This window comes from Temnothorax nylanderi, unplaced genomic scaffold, assembly GCF_030848795.1.
Source record: "Temnothorax nylanderi isolate EJ_2023f unplaced genomic scaffold, tnyl_v1.0 TNYL_tig0005_pilon, whole genome shotgun sequence".
Taxonomy (NCBI): Eukaryota; Metazoa; Arthropoda; class Insecta; order Hymenoptera; family Formicidae; genus Temnothorax; species Temnothorax nylanderi.
This window is the reverse complement of record NW_027249067.1, coordinates 931,847-948,682: the sequence shown is the minus strand read 5'-3', so window position 1 is coordinate 948,682 and position 16,836 is coordinate 931,847. Positions and strand designations below refer to the sequence as shown.

General features: G+C 45.5%; 1 protein-coding gene across 3 annotated transcripts in view; it reads left to right on the top strand.

The window, feature by feature from the left end:
* Positions 1-16,836, top strand: part of Ed (hemicentin protein echinoid) — a 228,477-nt gene that overhangs the window by 202,826 nt on the left and 8,815 nt on the right. For all 3 annotated transcript variants that reach the window (XM_071712358.1, XM_071712365.1, XM_071712352.1), the window contains one exon: positions 15,013-16,492. In XM_071712358.1, coding sequence (XP_071568459.1) covers positions 15,045-16,492 — 1,448 coding nt within the window. In that variant the 5' untranslated portion in view covers positions 15,013-15,044. The remainder of the gene's footprint in view (positions 1-15,012; positions 16,493-16,836) is intronic.

The following is a 16,836-nucleotide window of genomic DNA, read 5'->3' as shown; positions in this document are numbered from 1 at the left end:
CGTCCCTTTATTGCGCTTTATCTATCTTTATTTCCGATCCCCTGGAGAGTGGAGAGGTGCCCGCAGCTAGATTTCACTTTAATGGAATTTTAATTCGAAGATAATCTCTCGAGGAAGATTTTTAACGGTGAATATAAAAATGAAAATTACGACGAATCACGTCCTTTTTCACCTTGATGTAGCAGTTTAAATTAATGGTCCTTCCGTTCTTCTTTTAATTCGCACGTGGGTTCGTAATACGAAGAAGATAAACGGTTTCGCTCAATCAGGATTAGGAACGATAACCGATGGCGATCGTTACATGATTAAGCAATGCTGCGGTGAAGACGCCGGTGGCTATCGTTACGCAGCTTTCCGTATTATTCATCGTGGATTTTCGGTATTCCGTCCGCTTTCGTACCGCTGCAGTTTCACGTAATCTACCTGATCCCGCGCCACCGACAGTCAAATATTTTCTACTGTATAGCCGAGCGGGTCTACACCGATACAACGGCCGGCCCCGCAGCGTTGCCCGTACCTCGAAAACGGAGAAACGGCGGTGGAATTAATTCTTTATATTACCGGACGGAAGAAAGGCAGGAAACGGAATGGATGTCGGGCGAGAGGCGTATTTGTCGGAGGTAAACGCGCACGCACGTACGGAGCATTATTTCGTCCGCGCCCGGGGGCCGAGACTGTTGCGCGATGCAAAAAAAAAAAAGAGAGAGAGAAATATCCTCTAACCGACCCGTTTTCAAATCGTTTCGCACATCACGCGCGTACATCCGATAGCTATACTGGCCGGGCCGACGAGAGAAAACGGCCGTAACTTCGGAGGCGAGGCAGTTTTCCCAACTTTCACCGTACGTTTCGCACGAGAAGATATCGCAAAGGTCGGATACCGCGGTATTGAGTAGGCTATTCAACATCTGCGTTACTTCCCGCAGCAGCGGGGAAAAAAAGCGGGGCTTTGTCATACGATGCGTACCGGAGCGCGCTGCTGGAAAGCTCGCATTTTCCGCGCGGAGCACGGGGTACTTTAACAAATTGGATATATTAAATCCAAACTCTTTGTCGCGCGCACACAATCACACATTTTTCAAAATTAAATTAAACGTCAGAACCGAACACTCGACCAGCTCAAATATGCGGTAAAATTTTAATATTTAATTTTAAAAAAAGCTGTGTGTCTTCCTTCGATTATTTATCTACAAAATCCTCCTCTTTCTCTCTCGTCTTTTTTTTCCAGATATAAAATGTTTATAAAAAATCGTTAATCCATATCCCCGAAATAGCTTATAGTATCTATGATTAATAGAAAGGAGGCGACTCGCTTTTATGACACTCTATACGTCTTGCTTTATATTACCATCTGGCGGATGGTCTGTCGATCCCGAAAGCCGATGAGCGTGCTGGTATATCGCGTTTAAAGCGTCAAAAGCATGAGGGAGTGAGAGCAAGAGGGCTTATGTTTGGTCGCTGTGTTGCTTTCGTCGAAGGGGTACGCGCGTTTTTCGCATGCGTTATGACTCTGCGACTCTCATCGTCATATTGCCCGGACGTATGAGAGCCAATATCGCGCGGCCGCACGCGGTGCAGGAATGCCTACGGCGATGATATTCGACGCGCGGTAAAATAAGGTTCGGCTGCTGGCTGTGCGCGCGCGCGCACGCGCGCAGCGACGTATTGTTATTGCCACGCCGTGGACATTAAGCGTTTCGCTTTGTTATGTCGTGTCCACAGGCGCTGCTGGGCGTGGGCACGTACAGGGTGTCGCGAAAGCAAACGCGCACACGTCAAAAGGGCGCAGAGATTGATTGTAGGTCACGGGATATCACAGCTTTTTCCCGAGCAAGACCGGGATTTAAAGGATACTCTTTCGGCAAACTGTTAAAAAATATAAAGCTTTTACATAATGGATTTTACTCTGATAAACAAATGATGAGTGCTTTAAATACACGAATTTTTCGAGCGAGTGTTGTTTTGACAGAAAAGTAATTTGGTGCTAGTCAACGAGATATTTAATCATTAACTGGTCTGGTGAAATAAGTGCATGCATTTTTATGGCCGCCAGACTAGTTGACGGTCAATGTAAAAAATTAACTCTATCATGAAATGTCGATTCTGAAAGTCGTTGAGCACCCTGCTATCGCGTTTAAAGTCGAAAGCGATGGTGACAACAACTAGGAATTCGTGGAACGTATAAATAAATTGTGCACAATATATTTCAAGATTCTATTAGATTTTCCGCCATTAAATATAGATCCGCCCTATATACCTCGTAGCGTATAATGCACGTAATACAATGTAGTTTTAATTTCATACTGCGCTATCGTATCACTTCCATATCATATATATATATATATATATATATATATAGCATCACATATAATACCCCCGTTTCAATATTTCAGCGACATGAATTCTTCACGTTCTTATAATTATTTTACATTTATTTTACAATCCTGAAATAAACAATGTAATTTATCCTGGCGTTTATTCACATATGGAGCATCATATCGTGCAAACAAACAATAAACTTTGCGTGGAGAAAGGATACGAATTTGTAACAATGTTATCTGATGCTATGCAGCCACGCATAGCACCAGTTTTTAGATTGACTATAATTTCATTTAATGCTCTGTACGGTCGAAACTCTCGACATTTATTACTTCGGGAAGGAATATAGAGTGCAAAGGAAAGAAACGGGCGCGAGAAGATATTCGTTAATACCGCGGAGGCAACACCTTCGGAGAACCCCGTGCATCAACGCACCGCGCCGGAGGCGGTCGAATGTCGAATCGGCATCGGGTCACGTAAACTTTTCTGCTCGTCGTTGCGGTCGTCCGCGCAAACAAGCGGCAGTGTAAAAACCCCCGGTCTTATAAACCGAGTTTTCTAAATAACTAAAATCCATTAGCGGCACGCGCCTCTCGGCGAAATGGGATGGATATGTGCGAGTCACCTGTCTGTGGGAGGCACTGCCGCCGCCTGCCGAGAAATCGTACAGAGGCTGCGGTATTACGCGGAGCGAAAAGTTTACTTTTCCGACGAACGACAGTCGCACGAAGGAAATTCCCTATATATATTTTCCGCGCGAGGAAACACCTAAAGGCACGGTCACGTGACATAACACGGGAAAGGCTGCGAAACTGCAACGAGAATTTCGATATTTTTCCTCTTTGTTCCCGTTTCGATTCTGTATCGCTTCCGCGTACACTGGCTTTTTAAACAAAAGCTCAAGATAAAGGAAAGCGTTGTCCGAGCGGTCTAATGCTGTTCGATTAAAAATAAAGTTAATCTCTCGTGCGGTCTGTTGACTTTAATGCAGAAACAATTAATGCAGATTTTGTCTCATATGCTTCTCATTAACATAGTTTTTTCGTAAAAATTTCGCTGTGCGGTGACAAGACGTAGGTCGATCGATGAGTAAAAACATATTTATAAGGCCGATATTCATAGTCAGATCTTGTATTTAAGATCGTCTTAAGTTTATCTTTAAGATTATCTTTAGATGCTGTACTCGTTTCGTTGGCTACGGAATACCTAAAGATGAACTTAAGACGATCTTATATAAGCTTTGACTATGAATACTGGCCTATGTTCGTACGTTGAGATCTTTTCAGAATGCTAATAAGTGACATGGATCTCCGAGGTGAGTGTTTGAGAAGCCCTGGTACAAACAAAACGATTTCTGCCAGTGGCGTCGATAATATCGATGAGTAACATACCTCGCGAGGTATTTAATACGCGCAACGCTGACGTTTGTTCGTTCGTGCTCGTTTCGCGGCTCTTTGGCCTCGCATTAGAGGCCGATCGGCACGTTTCGCGATTAATACTGCAGGATGTTGCGACACGCATCCTGCATCGTGTATCACGCACTGCATTCGAGGCGACGATCGACGCGGCAGTTGGTTTATTCATTTAATTTATTATTGTGTTTAGTTGAAAAGAATATAATATTGATGCCGTATAATTGTATCAAAATAATTTAATATTTGTATCTCATACACAGAAAAACATGTTTCTCATAAACATGTTGTGTGAGTAAAATATATTATATAGATCGCATTATGAAGGGCACATATTTGTACAAGTTATTTTTTCCCTGCTCCGAAATACACACGGAAAGTTCGCGAGAGAGAAGCGCGACTTAAAATCCAATTATTTTATGCCCCAGTCTTCCTGCACTTCTATAAGAAAAGAAAATTAAAACTTTTAAGCTAAACTTTATTTCTACCGACTTATCATATTCTGCGAGAAGAAGCGAAAAATTCCATTAAAATTTAAGTTTCTATATAATATAAATATATACGAACACACGCCGTACACGATACGTCCGGCGGCACAGCTCGCGCAAGATTAATCCTAATCGTTAACAATCCCCGTATCGGCTGCGGTCCAAAGTACCGTGGCGAACTGATTTATGGAGGGCCGCATAAACCGCCGAAACGTAAGGATTCAGGAACGAGCGACGAGTAGTATTAATCTGGAGCGGATCGCGCCGTGCGCACACAGACGTGCAACCGTACCGACAACGACATTAATCCGTCGCGTGCCGCATGCGAGGCGACGTCTTGGATAAAAAAGTATATATCGCGTGCATTCATTAGCGGGCATATTAATGCGAAAAAATTGCCGTGCCCGCCCGGGCAATCGCTTATCGCCCCCTGCGTACGTAAACGAGCTTAAACCGGCGTTATCGCTGATCGAGATCGCACGACCCGCTCGACTTTCCTCGCTTCGCGATTACGCTCGTTGTTGCCGGCGCTCGACTCGCCCCGCGATTTATCGCGAATGTATCAGCTCCGACAAAACCGTCGCGCGTTAATGAGGTTTACAGAATTTACTTACAGGGTGTTGCGTAAGAGACATTCCGCAGAATGCCCGCCCCCGCGATTCTGAGATCAACAACGAGATCTTCGATTTTTCCTTTAACCGAGGTAACACGGTCGCGGATTATATAAGGAATTGAAGATAAGAATCGTCCAGATCGACGCGATTAATTACCAAATACTCATATAGAATGTCGTATTTTCAATATTTATCACACCTTCACAAATAACTCGAAGATCGATACCAAAATAATATCCGTGTGACAAACTATCCGTGTCATAGAAATCGCTTGAAAACTATAATCGCCGCTGTTAATTTGCATTACTGCATATTACTGCTGGGAATTATTATCTAATAACCAGGCATTACCGAATTAGTGTACATATTTTTGGTTTGCGGTTTACACGCCCCTCGCCTTTCCGCCCAAATATCCAATAATGATTTAATGCAATTAACGCAATGAGCAAACCGTGCAGCGCGATTGCCGTTTTGTGTGACAGATTCGCTGGGCGATAATTTTCTAGACGGTAGCGTGTGAGGTAGCGTTAGGCAAAAGGTCGCCCCTCCCTCTCTTCTCTCCACTTCTCCAAACCGTATAATTCGTCATTCCCGATCGCAGCCGATCGCGGCGATAACGCTAATTTGTTTACCCTGGCTCTTATTATACCTTCCGTCGCTTATTCAAACACATTCCGGGCGTATATATCTGACGCAGCCCGGATATTCCGCGTATTCGTTAAGTATTCGAAAGTTCCTGAATCGCGCGTCGTCATCGATCGATTCATTGTGTTTGCGCTCCTCGTGGTATCGTACTGTCGCGCCGGTCCGCCTGCAGGCGAGAATAATATTCCTAGCGGAAAATTCATCGTGATCCCTGGCCCCCGCAACGACGGTGGTTTCCATCGGTGCGAGAAATGACTGTGAGAATTTCGAGTAACTTCGCCGCGACGAACGCGCGCTCGAAATTTTCGAGCGCGAATACGGGTTAAGGGAATCCCTGTGTAAATATAGTGAGATGCACGAAGTAATTATTCTACGTTATTTCTCTCTCTTTCTCTCTCTCTCTCCTCTCTCTTTCTCCTTTTATCAATATCCGTATTATGCGGTTAAAAACTGTTTAATACTGTTTATATTTACGATATTTCATGAATTTTTAACTTTATTCCGCAAAACGCATGTCTCTCATCGTCAGTAACGTCTGACACGAAAAACGCGCGCGTATACAGTTGATTTGTATACATTTTTTTTTCTCACGAAGGTGACGGCGAAAACAAATTTAAAAAGCGGAGAAAACATTCCTCGACGACTCGAGCACTTTTTACGCGCGCTCGTCCTCGCGTAATGTAAGCTCAGGTGTAAAGTCGCGCAAAGTGACGAAACATCTTTTCTCACTTTAGAGAAGACACGTATATAGATTACGTCGATTGCACGGCGACCGGGAGAAGACACGTTGACAGTCGCGTCGACATCTGGCGAGGAGCGCCGGCTCTCCTTTGTCTCTTCGTCGCGAGTAACGGTATAGCATCCAAGAGCGAGTTTACGCGTCGAGGGGCGTACACTCTCATCTTCTTGCTCCTCCTCGGGCTCTCGTCTTGCCGTCGTCGTCGTCCTCGTCGTCGTCCCCCCGTTCCCGATCTTTTGTCCGCCCGACCGTAAATCTGTCCCGGAAAACAGTACCGCCGAGCGTACATCATGCCGCGCGGCGCGCGCGGCTTCCTTATTAGCGCAATGCACCGCGCGGCATTGCCGAAGTCTCCGTATACCACCGTGCGCTCCGTTCGAGCGCGTCTTTTCTTTCCTCTCGCGTTGCGAAACTTAATTGGTGCACCGCCGGGAGAGCAAGCCGGCGCAACGCGCCGCGCCGGCTTCCACCTTCCACGAGCGTTTCGCGGTTTTCGCGCGAGACTCCCACCCAACGTCGAAAGACGTTTTCGTCTCTCCCCGTCTGTTTTTCGCGTGATTTACTGCGACCAAACTGCGGCGTTTCGGGTCGCGCGCTGGAGTCTGACGCTCCCGTTTTCGCGAGAGCTCCCGGGCGGCATTGAGAAGATAAATTTAGAAAGGGTTCGAGAGTATATTAAAACTCGATAGTTAAATTTACCGGGGCGTCCGCGTCGCGTCGGACGGAATGAAAACGGCGAAAGGGAATTTCATTCCGATCGTCATATTTCACAGGTCTATTAAGCGTCTCGGGATGCGTATTTGTTTTACTCGCGTCGACGTTTATCTAATTATCGAATTTGGAAATACAATGAATTATTAAATACCAAATATATCGAAAATATGCAATTCGAATAAAATTAGCCGTTACGATATAGCTAGGTGAAAACGTACGTCGAGTTATAACGCCGCATTATCAATTTTTTTTTTTAACATCTTTCTCGTGATTTTCTACAGCCAATTCTGATGCGGCAACTTCCAACGCAGGAAACGTTTCAACATTCGCCACGGTTTTAACCGTGGCGACAGTAAATCACAGTAGAATTGCGTTCGGAACACGACACCACGTGGCATTCCTTCGACAACGTGTTGAATTTCACTTCCTACCAGGCAGGACAGGCAGATTTTGAACGTGGAACAGTTTCCGTTAACAAGTAGAATACGTTCCGAACGCGCGCGAACCGAACGAAATTTCAAGCGTAAAGTCATCCGTGGAATTTCTAGCTAATCTTTACAAAGGATTTAACGCGACTATAATGAAAATGAACCCTAAAATGTAGCTCTATATTTAAGTAGCTCCAGCGATCCGCAATTCGAATTATCGATATCACGAGAAACCAATAATAAGATAAGTGCGAGGCAATATAACTTGTAATGTAATTTCATTCTTACAAGGAGCACAAAAGCGCGCAGACCCGACCGAGAAAAATACAAAGCGCGCAACGCGCGCAAGCTCTCTCTCCCCTTGTATTGTACTTTAAGCTAAATACGAAAGATATTAAACTCTTCTTCTTCCTTTTCCGCACTAGCTGGGCGAATAACGCTCGTAAGATCGCTGTAAGTCACGTAAACGTCCGTTATCCGAAGTTCTATCTGCGCGTTCTTGTAGATCGCTTCCTTTATCGCCTGCCACGAGATAATGATTTCTACAACTTTTTCGCAGTCCGCCGGAGTAACACGTCGCAGAAATTGCCTTCACGTCGAAATTGCAGCTCTGCCCAGAGGCTGCCACGATAGCCGATCGATGCACACGACCGCTTTTACTTAACGCCAATTGGCTAATCCTGGTATCTTCTTAATATTGCACAAGTGTCGCGCGGCGACAAATATCGAGCTGGTTGTTTTAAAATGGCGCAACGCGCGTCTTGAAAATTCATATACACCGCTGACGTATTCGAAACTAGCGAGAGATGTTCATGTTACACGCAGACTATTACGTCGAGCCCACCTGAACTTTGTGCGGCCTGATTTCAAACTAATATGCCGCATGTTACTTCCGAGATTAATTAAATTTGAAATTTAGCATCGAAAGTCGAAATACGCTCCGCTCCATTTTTCGGCCAAATTTTACAGGAGCGCTTGAAAAAGAAATTTAATTCCGAATATATGAATGCAGATGCGAGCGCTGCGATTTGAACAGTTAATATAATCTGAACATTCCTGTATCGCATTTTTTCGTTAATTCCGTAACTATATATCCGTAAATTAAAATTTTTATCTGTACCGTAATTCTTTCCTGTCTCATTATTATTCTCTCCCGGGACGGGGGAGCAATTTCCTTACGGAGAACTGGACGGGGTTCCCGAAAAAATCTATTACGTACACGACACATTGTATGTCGCCACATCTTGCATTATGCAGTATTAACAGTTTCGCAATTGGCACACTGGAGAGTAAAGGTGTGCGCCGTGTGTGCACACGATCGAACACCTACGAGAGATCGGCGCGATTGTTGTGTGTTACCTGCCTGCATGACTAAGCTGTATTTACGCAAGTCCGTATTGCGCGTAACCTCGTTATGCCACACTATATAGGGTGTCTCAGACCCATAGAAAAGAAAGAGAGAGAGAGAGAGAGAGAGAGAGAGAGAGAGAGTATTTGCCTTTTTAACTGTAGATGACATTTCGTGATAATGACTTCAGCAACAAGCGGTCAATTAAAAAGATATATCGCGAGGACGGAAACGGTATAACTGTCATCTTCCTCCTTTCTTTTCGATTCCGCGTTACTGGTTCAGGAACCGTACGGTAATCATGGACCACGCAATGTGTACTATACACGTAAAGTTTTTGACAAGGAGAGAAACGCACGGCGTTCGTCACGGGGTGGGAAAACTGGGAAACGGCGGAGCCGTCGCTCGTCTGAATGTCACGCGAATTATCCGTTATGCATTACGCGCTGTCTTAATTACTCCCAGTCCTCAGGTGATATACGCGGCCGGCTTTGTTCATTTGTGCCGGCGCACGCAGCCATAAATATCGATTACCGGGATATAGCTTTGCGTCTATCGGGCCATTAATTTGTCGAAAGTTTGTTGTCCCGCCGCCGCCACCGAGCGTCACGCGCCGCGCAAATTGTTTGCAATACTCCTCGAATTCTGTGTCGCGCAGAATCTGCGCCGCGGTCGCGCGATATGACGCATCATAACAAGTGCCGCCGCCGTAACAACTGAACTAATAGAATGACTCGTTATAACGCCGTTATAACGTCGTTACAGTCGAATTGATAAAATTTTAAATCCTGTCCTTTAATACCATCTGGCGGCGCAGGACGTCACGTCCTGAAAGAAAACGTCACGTATGTGTTGTTTGGTATTGTCCTCTATTATATTGATGCTTGGGGGACAGAGCGCAATATCAGAATATTTCCGTCAGCGATATTATTTATTCGACATCGATATTCGACGTACGGCAAAATATCGGAGATAATTCTCCTATGTTTGCATAACCGTCGCTACGTAAAAGCGCATCTCCTACGCGCTCGCGATGCACGTACGTGCAGTACGTTGATAATATTGCTATACATAGAAATATACAGCAGGTGATACTCGCGCATAGGAATAGGATGCGCTATACACATTGGCGTTATAGCTCGTCATACTTTCGACGAGAACAACGCGTCGTTATGCGAATCGACGTGCGCAACATGCGTTCCTCGCGGTTAAACATTCATTATGGGAGAAAGTTTTAGTGTGACAGAGACGGAAGGGGGACAAAACCTTAATTTAGATCCGCCGTCGCGCAATTGACAAAAAGGCGGAAAGCCACAGAGTAAAACTACAAAGGGATGATAACGAGAGAGGCGATTCCGGGGGAGACTGAATAAAGATGGGACGGCGACTGACTCGGGGGAAGGGGGGGTGAGAGAAGCGTACGACAATAAGATATATTATAGGGGTTGGCGCCGCCCGCGCCGCCGCTTTCATCCACCCCGTTTCTCGCGGCACGCATAATCGCGGCATAAGCAGAAACCTAAGAATTTACGGTGTATTTTAGATCTATCCAGTTTCAGTCACAGGCATCAATAGCGATTTAAAGAAGATTTAAAGCGGCCGGAAGCTAACGGTTTTCGTATAAGAGTAAGAAATTTGCAAAATTTTCGCTCGCAATCATTCCAAATGCACCGGTAGATTTCCGATTGCGAGTTTCAATCGCGCAGATATTTAATATTAATGACGTTAGACGTTCCGATTTGAGAATAAACGATTGAAGAGGCCGATAACCGCGACCACGAGAAGTGACGAATGGTAAAAGTGTCGACAGCCTTTGCAAGTTCTTGCTCTACTTCTTATTGTTAGATCGATCCTTGTACGGTAAAAAAAGATTAATGCGCCATTTTTAATCGGCCGTATCTTGTCGCGGAGAAATCGGTGCACGCAACGCGTAGCGCACGCAAAGAATCGAGCAGGTACTTTCGACGAAACTTACTTAGAAATGGATTTAAGCAAAAGTAAGAGTCTCTTTGAGGAAAATATAGAACAGAGCGGAATAACCTGCCGAGGAAAGTTGATTTTGTCAGGCAACATAACTCACTCCGTACGCGGAGCACACAACGTTAACGGTTTAAAGTCGCTCTGAAAGCGTCTTACGACGACAAATCATAGCAACACTTGCGACATATCGACGCGACGTTCGCGAGAAAGAGAGAGAAAGAGAGAGAACGAGAGAGGAGAGAGAGGAGAGAAACGAGATATATTGAAATCATATATAAAGGCATAATTTTGCCGGAAAGCTTGGCAAAGCATCGATATGGAAAGAAACAAAAAGCCAGTTTTGCCATCTGGACCGCCGCGCGAAAAAGGTCTCATTTTTTCGCAAACATGAGCCATTAGACATTTATATCAGTTCAGAGAGGTTTTTGCCGCGATATTTTAGATTTCACATTGATTTTTCAAAGAACAACGTTAAATCCAAAAGATGATTAAATTTTGCAGAACTTCCTCTCTTGATCTTTCATATCCCATCTAACTTCTTTCATTTTTCTTCCTCAGCCTTCACAACTTTTAAAAACCTAAGGAAAAACTGCCGATACCGTTAAACGGGTTCAACGTTGCCTCAGTGATCAATACTGCTCTAATAATAATCCATTATTGGCTAATAATCGAAACTGTGACGTTCTACTCCGAAAGTAGACGGACATTATTTCAAACTGCAATATTAATACAGTGCCAATGATGCTTAATAGTACTCTATTTCTATGCAAAGCGAAAAAGAATCAAACACAATTTTGCACTTTTCAGTGTTATAACCTGATACTTTCTGATCTATATTGCCGCATAAATAATAATTAGACTAGATCTTATTTTTACCTTATTTTTTATAGCAAGACATATGAAACTCGAAAAGATTCTTTTATCTCGAATCACTTTGGCGATATTCGAGCGCGGTTAAAAATCGCCAGAACTTATTCACGTCTAAAAATGTAATATCGTAATGGCGCGTTCTCGAGGAAGCAACGAGTAAAGATTCGTACCGAAGTGAATATCAGCAAGGGAAAAGGGGAAAGAAAAGTTTCATGGAAACGATGCGAGCGAAGATCGAGACAAATTAATAGGACAATGCACATCACGAAGAATGGATATACGAGCGAATTTGTCGGACGGACGGACGTACGGACGAACGGATAGGTGAACAGGTGAAAAAAATGAACGAATGAACGGAGGATGAAATGGCTCGTAGGCGAATAAATCGAAAAGGGGCAAAGATAAAAACGTCGCTGACGCGAAATACGAGTTGGAAAGAGAGGCGGCAGGATGCTCCAACATTTCCAAACACAAAATGGCGCGCGGCGGAAGAGGACGATCCTCAATAGCGTTGACGAGTCGAGTCGACCGCGGCGGTTTTACCGTTACGCGACCCAATGACGAGAGATACGCTCGCCGCGAGAAACGTGGCCGCTTCCGACCATTCGATGGTGCCTCGTGGCCGATAGTACGGTATAATGCGAACGCGTGTTCCGCGAGTGTTGCCGCTACGATGAAGTAGGTTCCGCACCGCACGGATCGCGGAGAGAAGTCGTAAAAGGTCAAGAGATTTATTTCACTGAGAGCGGCGAATTCGTCGAAGAAATATCTGATATAAAAATGTCTCCGGAGATTCGCGGAAGAGAATTTAAATCCCCGTTACTCGCTCTCCTACGCTCGACAGTAAAATGATAAAATAAGATTGCGTTCGTTATCCTGCCTCCTTACTTCGCGATTGCTTGTAGAAATTTTCATTTCTCGAAACTTATCTGTCCTTCGGTTACTTCGTAATAATTCCTGAATACGTATATATTGCAAAGGTTCCCATTTCGTTCTCAATTATTAACATTGATATATTGAATATACTGCATTCTTATTCACGGCGAAGTAGAAAATTCCAGCTTGAATGGCTAAGTTCGTGGGTGAATGGGGTAGGGTAAGTCCGACAGGCAGATGTACAGATGAACCTCAACTGAGACTCATAGGGTTTCTCCATTTGAATATACGAAACCGTGACAAGACGTACGCCGCAACGTACGTCATAAGCTTCATTGTTGAGTACCACGAGTCTCCTCTGTGGGAGCAGTCGAATAGACAACATTTCCTGCTCCCATTGAAACTTCGCCGTACGTTCTTTTTTTACGTCGTACAATCGTCGATTACGATTGAGAGTGGGTGTTTAGTTAATTTTGATCAACGGTGACCAAACAGAGAGAGAGAGAGAGAGAGAGAGTCCACCGTAAATATCGCGACGTTTGGCGATCGCGACAGTGCGGCACTATTAGTTTTCAACGTCACCGCGCGCTGTGATATTCGATTTTCGCAATGATTTGTGTCGACATTCGATGTTACGTTACGATAGCGAAACACCATGATGCTGTGTCATGTGTGAAAATCGATTTTTATAATGATAAAACCGTCTGTGTAACGTACAAAAATTACTGATACACATATCAAGAATATTTTAAATATACATATTTTAAATATTCTCGCTCGATTAATTTTTTCGTCGACTGGTTCAAAAACTTTTTTTGAAATATGATTTTTATCTTAAATGGGTTAATTGCACCATTAAATATTTATTAAAACGATCTTTTGAGTAAAAATAATTATAAATTAAATTATCAATGACGTTCTCTTGAAACAATATCCTTTTCATTTTACGTCGTTATTCTCACTCTCGATTATGATTAAATTTTTTAATTAAAACTGAATTCTATGTATGCCTCCTTTTTCAATTTATATGAAATATTACCGAAAATTCATATTTGGTAATTTTTGCCATTTATATTCACTGAACAAACGTAACGATGCGATGGAGAAGTGGATGGGAATGACGTGTTGTTTCCACCGTGTTCGCTATGAACGCACAAACAGCATTGGAATGCTGATATTTTTTTTTTAATTTCTTCTCTCTGTATAAAGATATAACAACAATCAAACTTCAACTTACAAATACTTACGCACACGAAACAAACGTTATTTCAAAATGGGAGACGTTTAACAACCATTTGTCCTGTTAAATACACATTTACAATTGTAAAATATAAAAAAATTTTTCCCATTGGCCATTTTTTTTGTGTTATGACATTTTTTATATTCTATTACAAAATTGCGGATGTAACACACATTGACTGTACGTGTGTAACAGCTTTGTACGTAATAGATTTTTTATGAATTTCCGCGCGAAATTTTAGTGAGGAAAAAGAGAAAGAGAGAGAGAGAGAGAGAAACACAGGAACGAGATCGTTCAATGCTCGTTGTTGGAGCACACGTTACAATGGTGCCGTCTCTATAGACACACGTGGGCATTGAAGTTGAACGTATGCCATTGTAATGGCCGAGTAAATACGAGTTATTTCAATGTTATAAAATTTTCTCAAAACCTTTCCGCGTATCCTCTCTCCCCGAAATTAATCTTTATGATCGTCATCCTTCGCGCTTTAATTGGATAGTTTACGGCGAAAACACGAGCGAGGGTAAACCAATTTCTCTGTAGAATACCAACGTTCCGGATATTCTCTAACGGTACTGCCGCTGCCACCGCCGCCGTCGTCGTCGTCGTCGCCGTAAAGACAGGAATTCACGCAGCTCGGCAGTGCCGACTAACCGTAGCTGGCGACGAACCGTTTTCGCCTGTTCATTATTTCGTAAATGCGACACGGCGCGAATATCCAACGCCTTTCGCGTCGCTAAATGCCGGCGTATTATTCCCTCACTTGCTTTAATGCTCGAGAGTACGTACGATTCGTCGACAATCGGCATTGTCAACGCCGGCGAAACGGCACGCAGCTCCGGCGTTAATTGCGCAAAAGGGCGAACTCACACAGGCAAGGGGGGGGGGGGAGTCGGTGAACCCAAAAACTAGGTTGACTTCCGACAGGTAATTTGTATCGCCATTATCGCGGTCCCACGCAGCCGGCGCGGCGCGTTCGACGGGCTAGCTGCTCGCGCGTCCCCCGCGAATTTATTCCGTCTTAATGGAAAATGTGTGTACGAGCGCGAAGCTGTAAAGCTCGGCGATGGAGAGGCCGATCGATTCTTACACATCGAGCGTCTCTCTTGCGGTCGATTTCCTCATCGGGTCACCGGGTTATCGGGTTACCATGACGCCAATCGATCGCCCGTTAATGCTGTCACCGCGCCTATGGCTATAATGCACAAAAAAGTTATAAAAAGCATTAAAAAGAAAAATAAATTCAGCTTTTTTCCTAATGGGAATTTTTTGCGCTAAAATATTAGTTCAGTCGGTTTGTCGTCGTTTTAACGAGTTTTATTCTTTTTTTTGGTTTCAGACCTTGTCAGAGCGCGCGTCGACGAGACGCAGATGGACACGCACGAGGGCTCGACGGTGCAGCTGCAGTGCCGATTCCCGCCCCCACGGGAGAACGTCACATGCTTCTGGCTGACCCACACGAACAACAATCTCGACAACGCGGCGATCGAGGACCGCTCGCTGTCGCCGAACTACAAGGTGTTCATGAACCTGCAGGAGGGCCGTTACGATCTGCAGATCAGGAACGTGTCCTACGAGCGTGACAACGGCAAGTACGAGTGCAGAGTGAAGGTCAGCATTACCGGTACTGATCTTCACAGGAAGTACATCACCCTGACGGTGCTGAGGGCACCGGGTCCGCCGACGATATCGCCGGCCTCCACCGCGGCCACGGAGGGCCAGAGGCTGGAGTTGCAGTGCAACACCTACGGCGGCAGTCCCGAGCCCGAGGTGAAGTGGTACCGTGGCAACAACACCACGCTCATGCACACCGGCAGAACCCTGGAAATCGTGCCCACGCGGGAGGACGACCGGGCGATCTTCCGGTGCGTCGTGAGAAACCGAGCGATGCGCGAAGGCGAAACTCTGGACGCCTCAGTGACGCTCGACGTCAACTACTTCCCACGCGTGAGCGTCGGTCCGGAGAACCCGCTCAAGGTCGAGGTGAACGGCACCGCGACCCTCAAGTGCCATGTGGACTCGAAGCCGCGGGTCGGCATGGTACGCTGGTGGCGCGACGGGAGCTTCATCGCCACCAACTTCGAGCACGTCATACCCAAGGTGACGCTGCAGGACGTCGGCAAGTACACCTGCCACGCGGACAACGGGCTGCAGCCTACCAGCGGTATGGATAAGCGCGGCGGCGACGCCTACCTGATCCTGGACGTGCTCTATCCGCCCACGGTGTCGATCGAAGGCGACACCGTTCGAGTGGCCGACGTGGAGGACAGCGTGACCGTTCACTGCAACGTGTCCGCCAACCCGTTGCCGACCGTTATCGAGTGGCTGCGAGACGGCCGGCCGGAGTTCAGGCAGGGTGGTTCGATCCTGCGACTCACCCGTGTCACCGCGGAGCACGCCGGCAACTACACGTGTCGCGCGGTGAACACGATTCACCCTACCGGCGGCGAGCGCAGGAATCATTCGGCCTTCGCCAGCGTGACGATCCGGGTGCGGCACAAGCCCGGCCCGGCCAGAGTGACCCCGGACTCGCCGGTCGCCGTCGAGGGTTCGCGGGTGATCCTCACGTGCATGGCCAGTCCGGCCGGTTACCCCGAGCCGCAGTACAAGTGGTGGAAGGAGGGCGAGGGTGGCATGATCCTAATGCCCGCACCGTCCGGCCCGAAGTACGAGATCGACTCGGTACACCTCGGTAGCGAGGGCACCTACAAGTGCCACGCTATCAACGAGATCGGTATCGGCGAGGCCGCGTCGGTGAACCTTACTGTTCACCAGCCGCCCAAGATTCTCACCAAGCTGCAGCCCCACGTCACGAGGAAGTAAGTAAAAAGGATCATGCGTATAAAAATTTTTCTTGGTCTCTCTATTCGAAGCAGAAAAATATTCAATTATTACAATATTTTGAAAAATATTATTTTTTGCGAAACTGCGGTATGAATAATTAAGTATTGTTCGATTTTTAAATATTCCTTGACTCTTTCAAGCTTTCGAAAAGCTTGAAAAGATTATTTTCTGAAATAATATTTTTAGAGATATGTATTCGCTGCTTTGGATGTTTCATTCTACATGCAACGGGAAATAGCAATTTCTCGTTGCAATTTCCCTGACAATTCGCTTTTTACAAGGCTGTCACGTTTTTTCTTCATCTCCCTTTGCCCTTTAA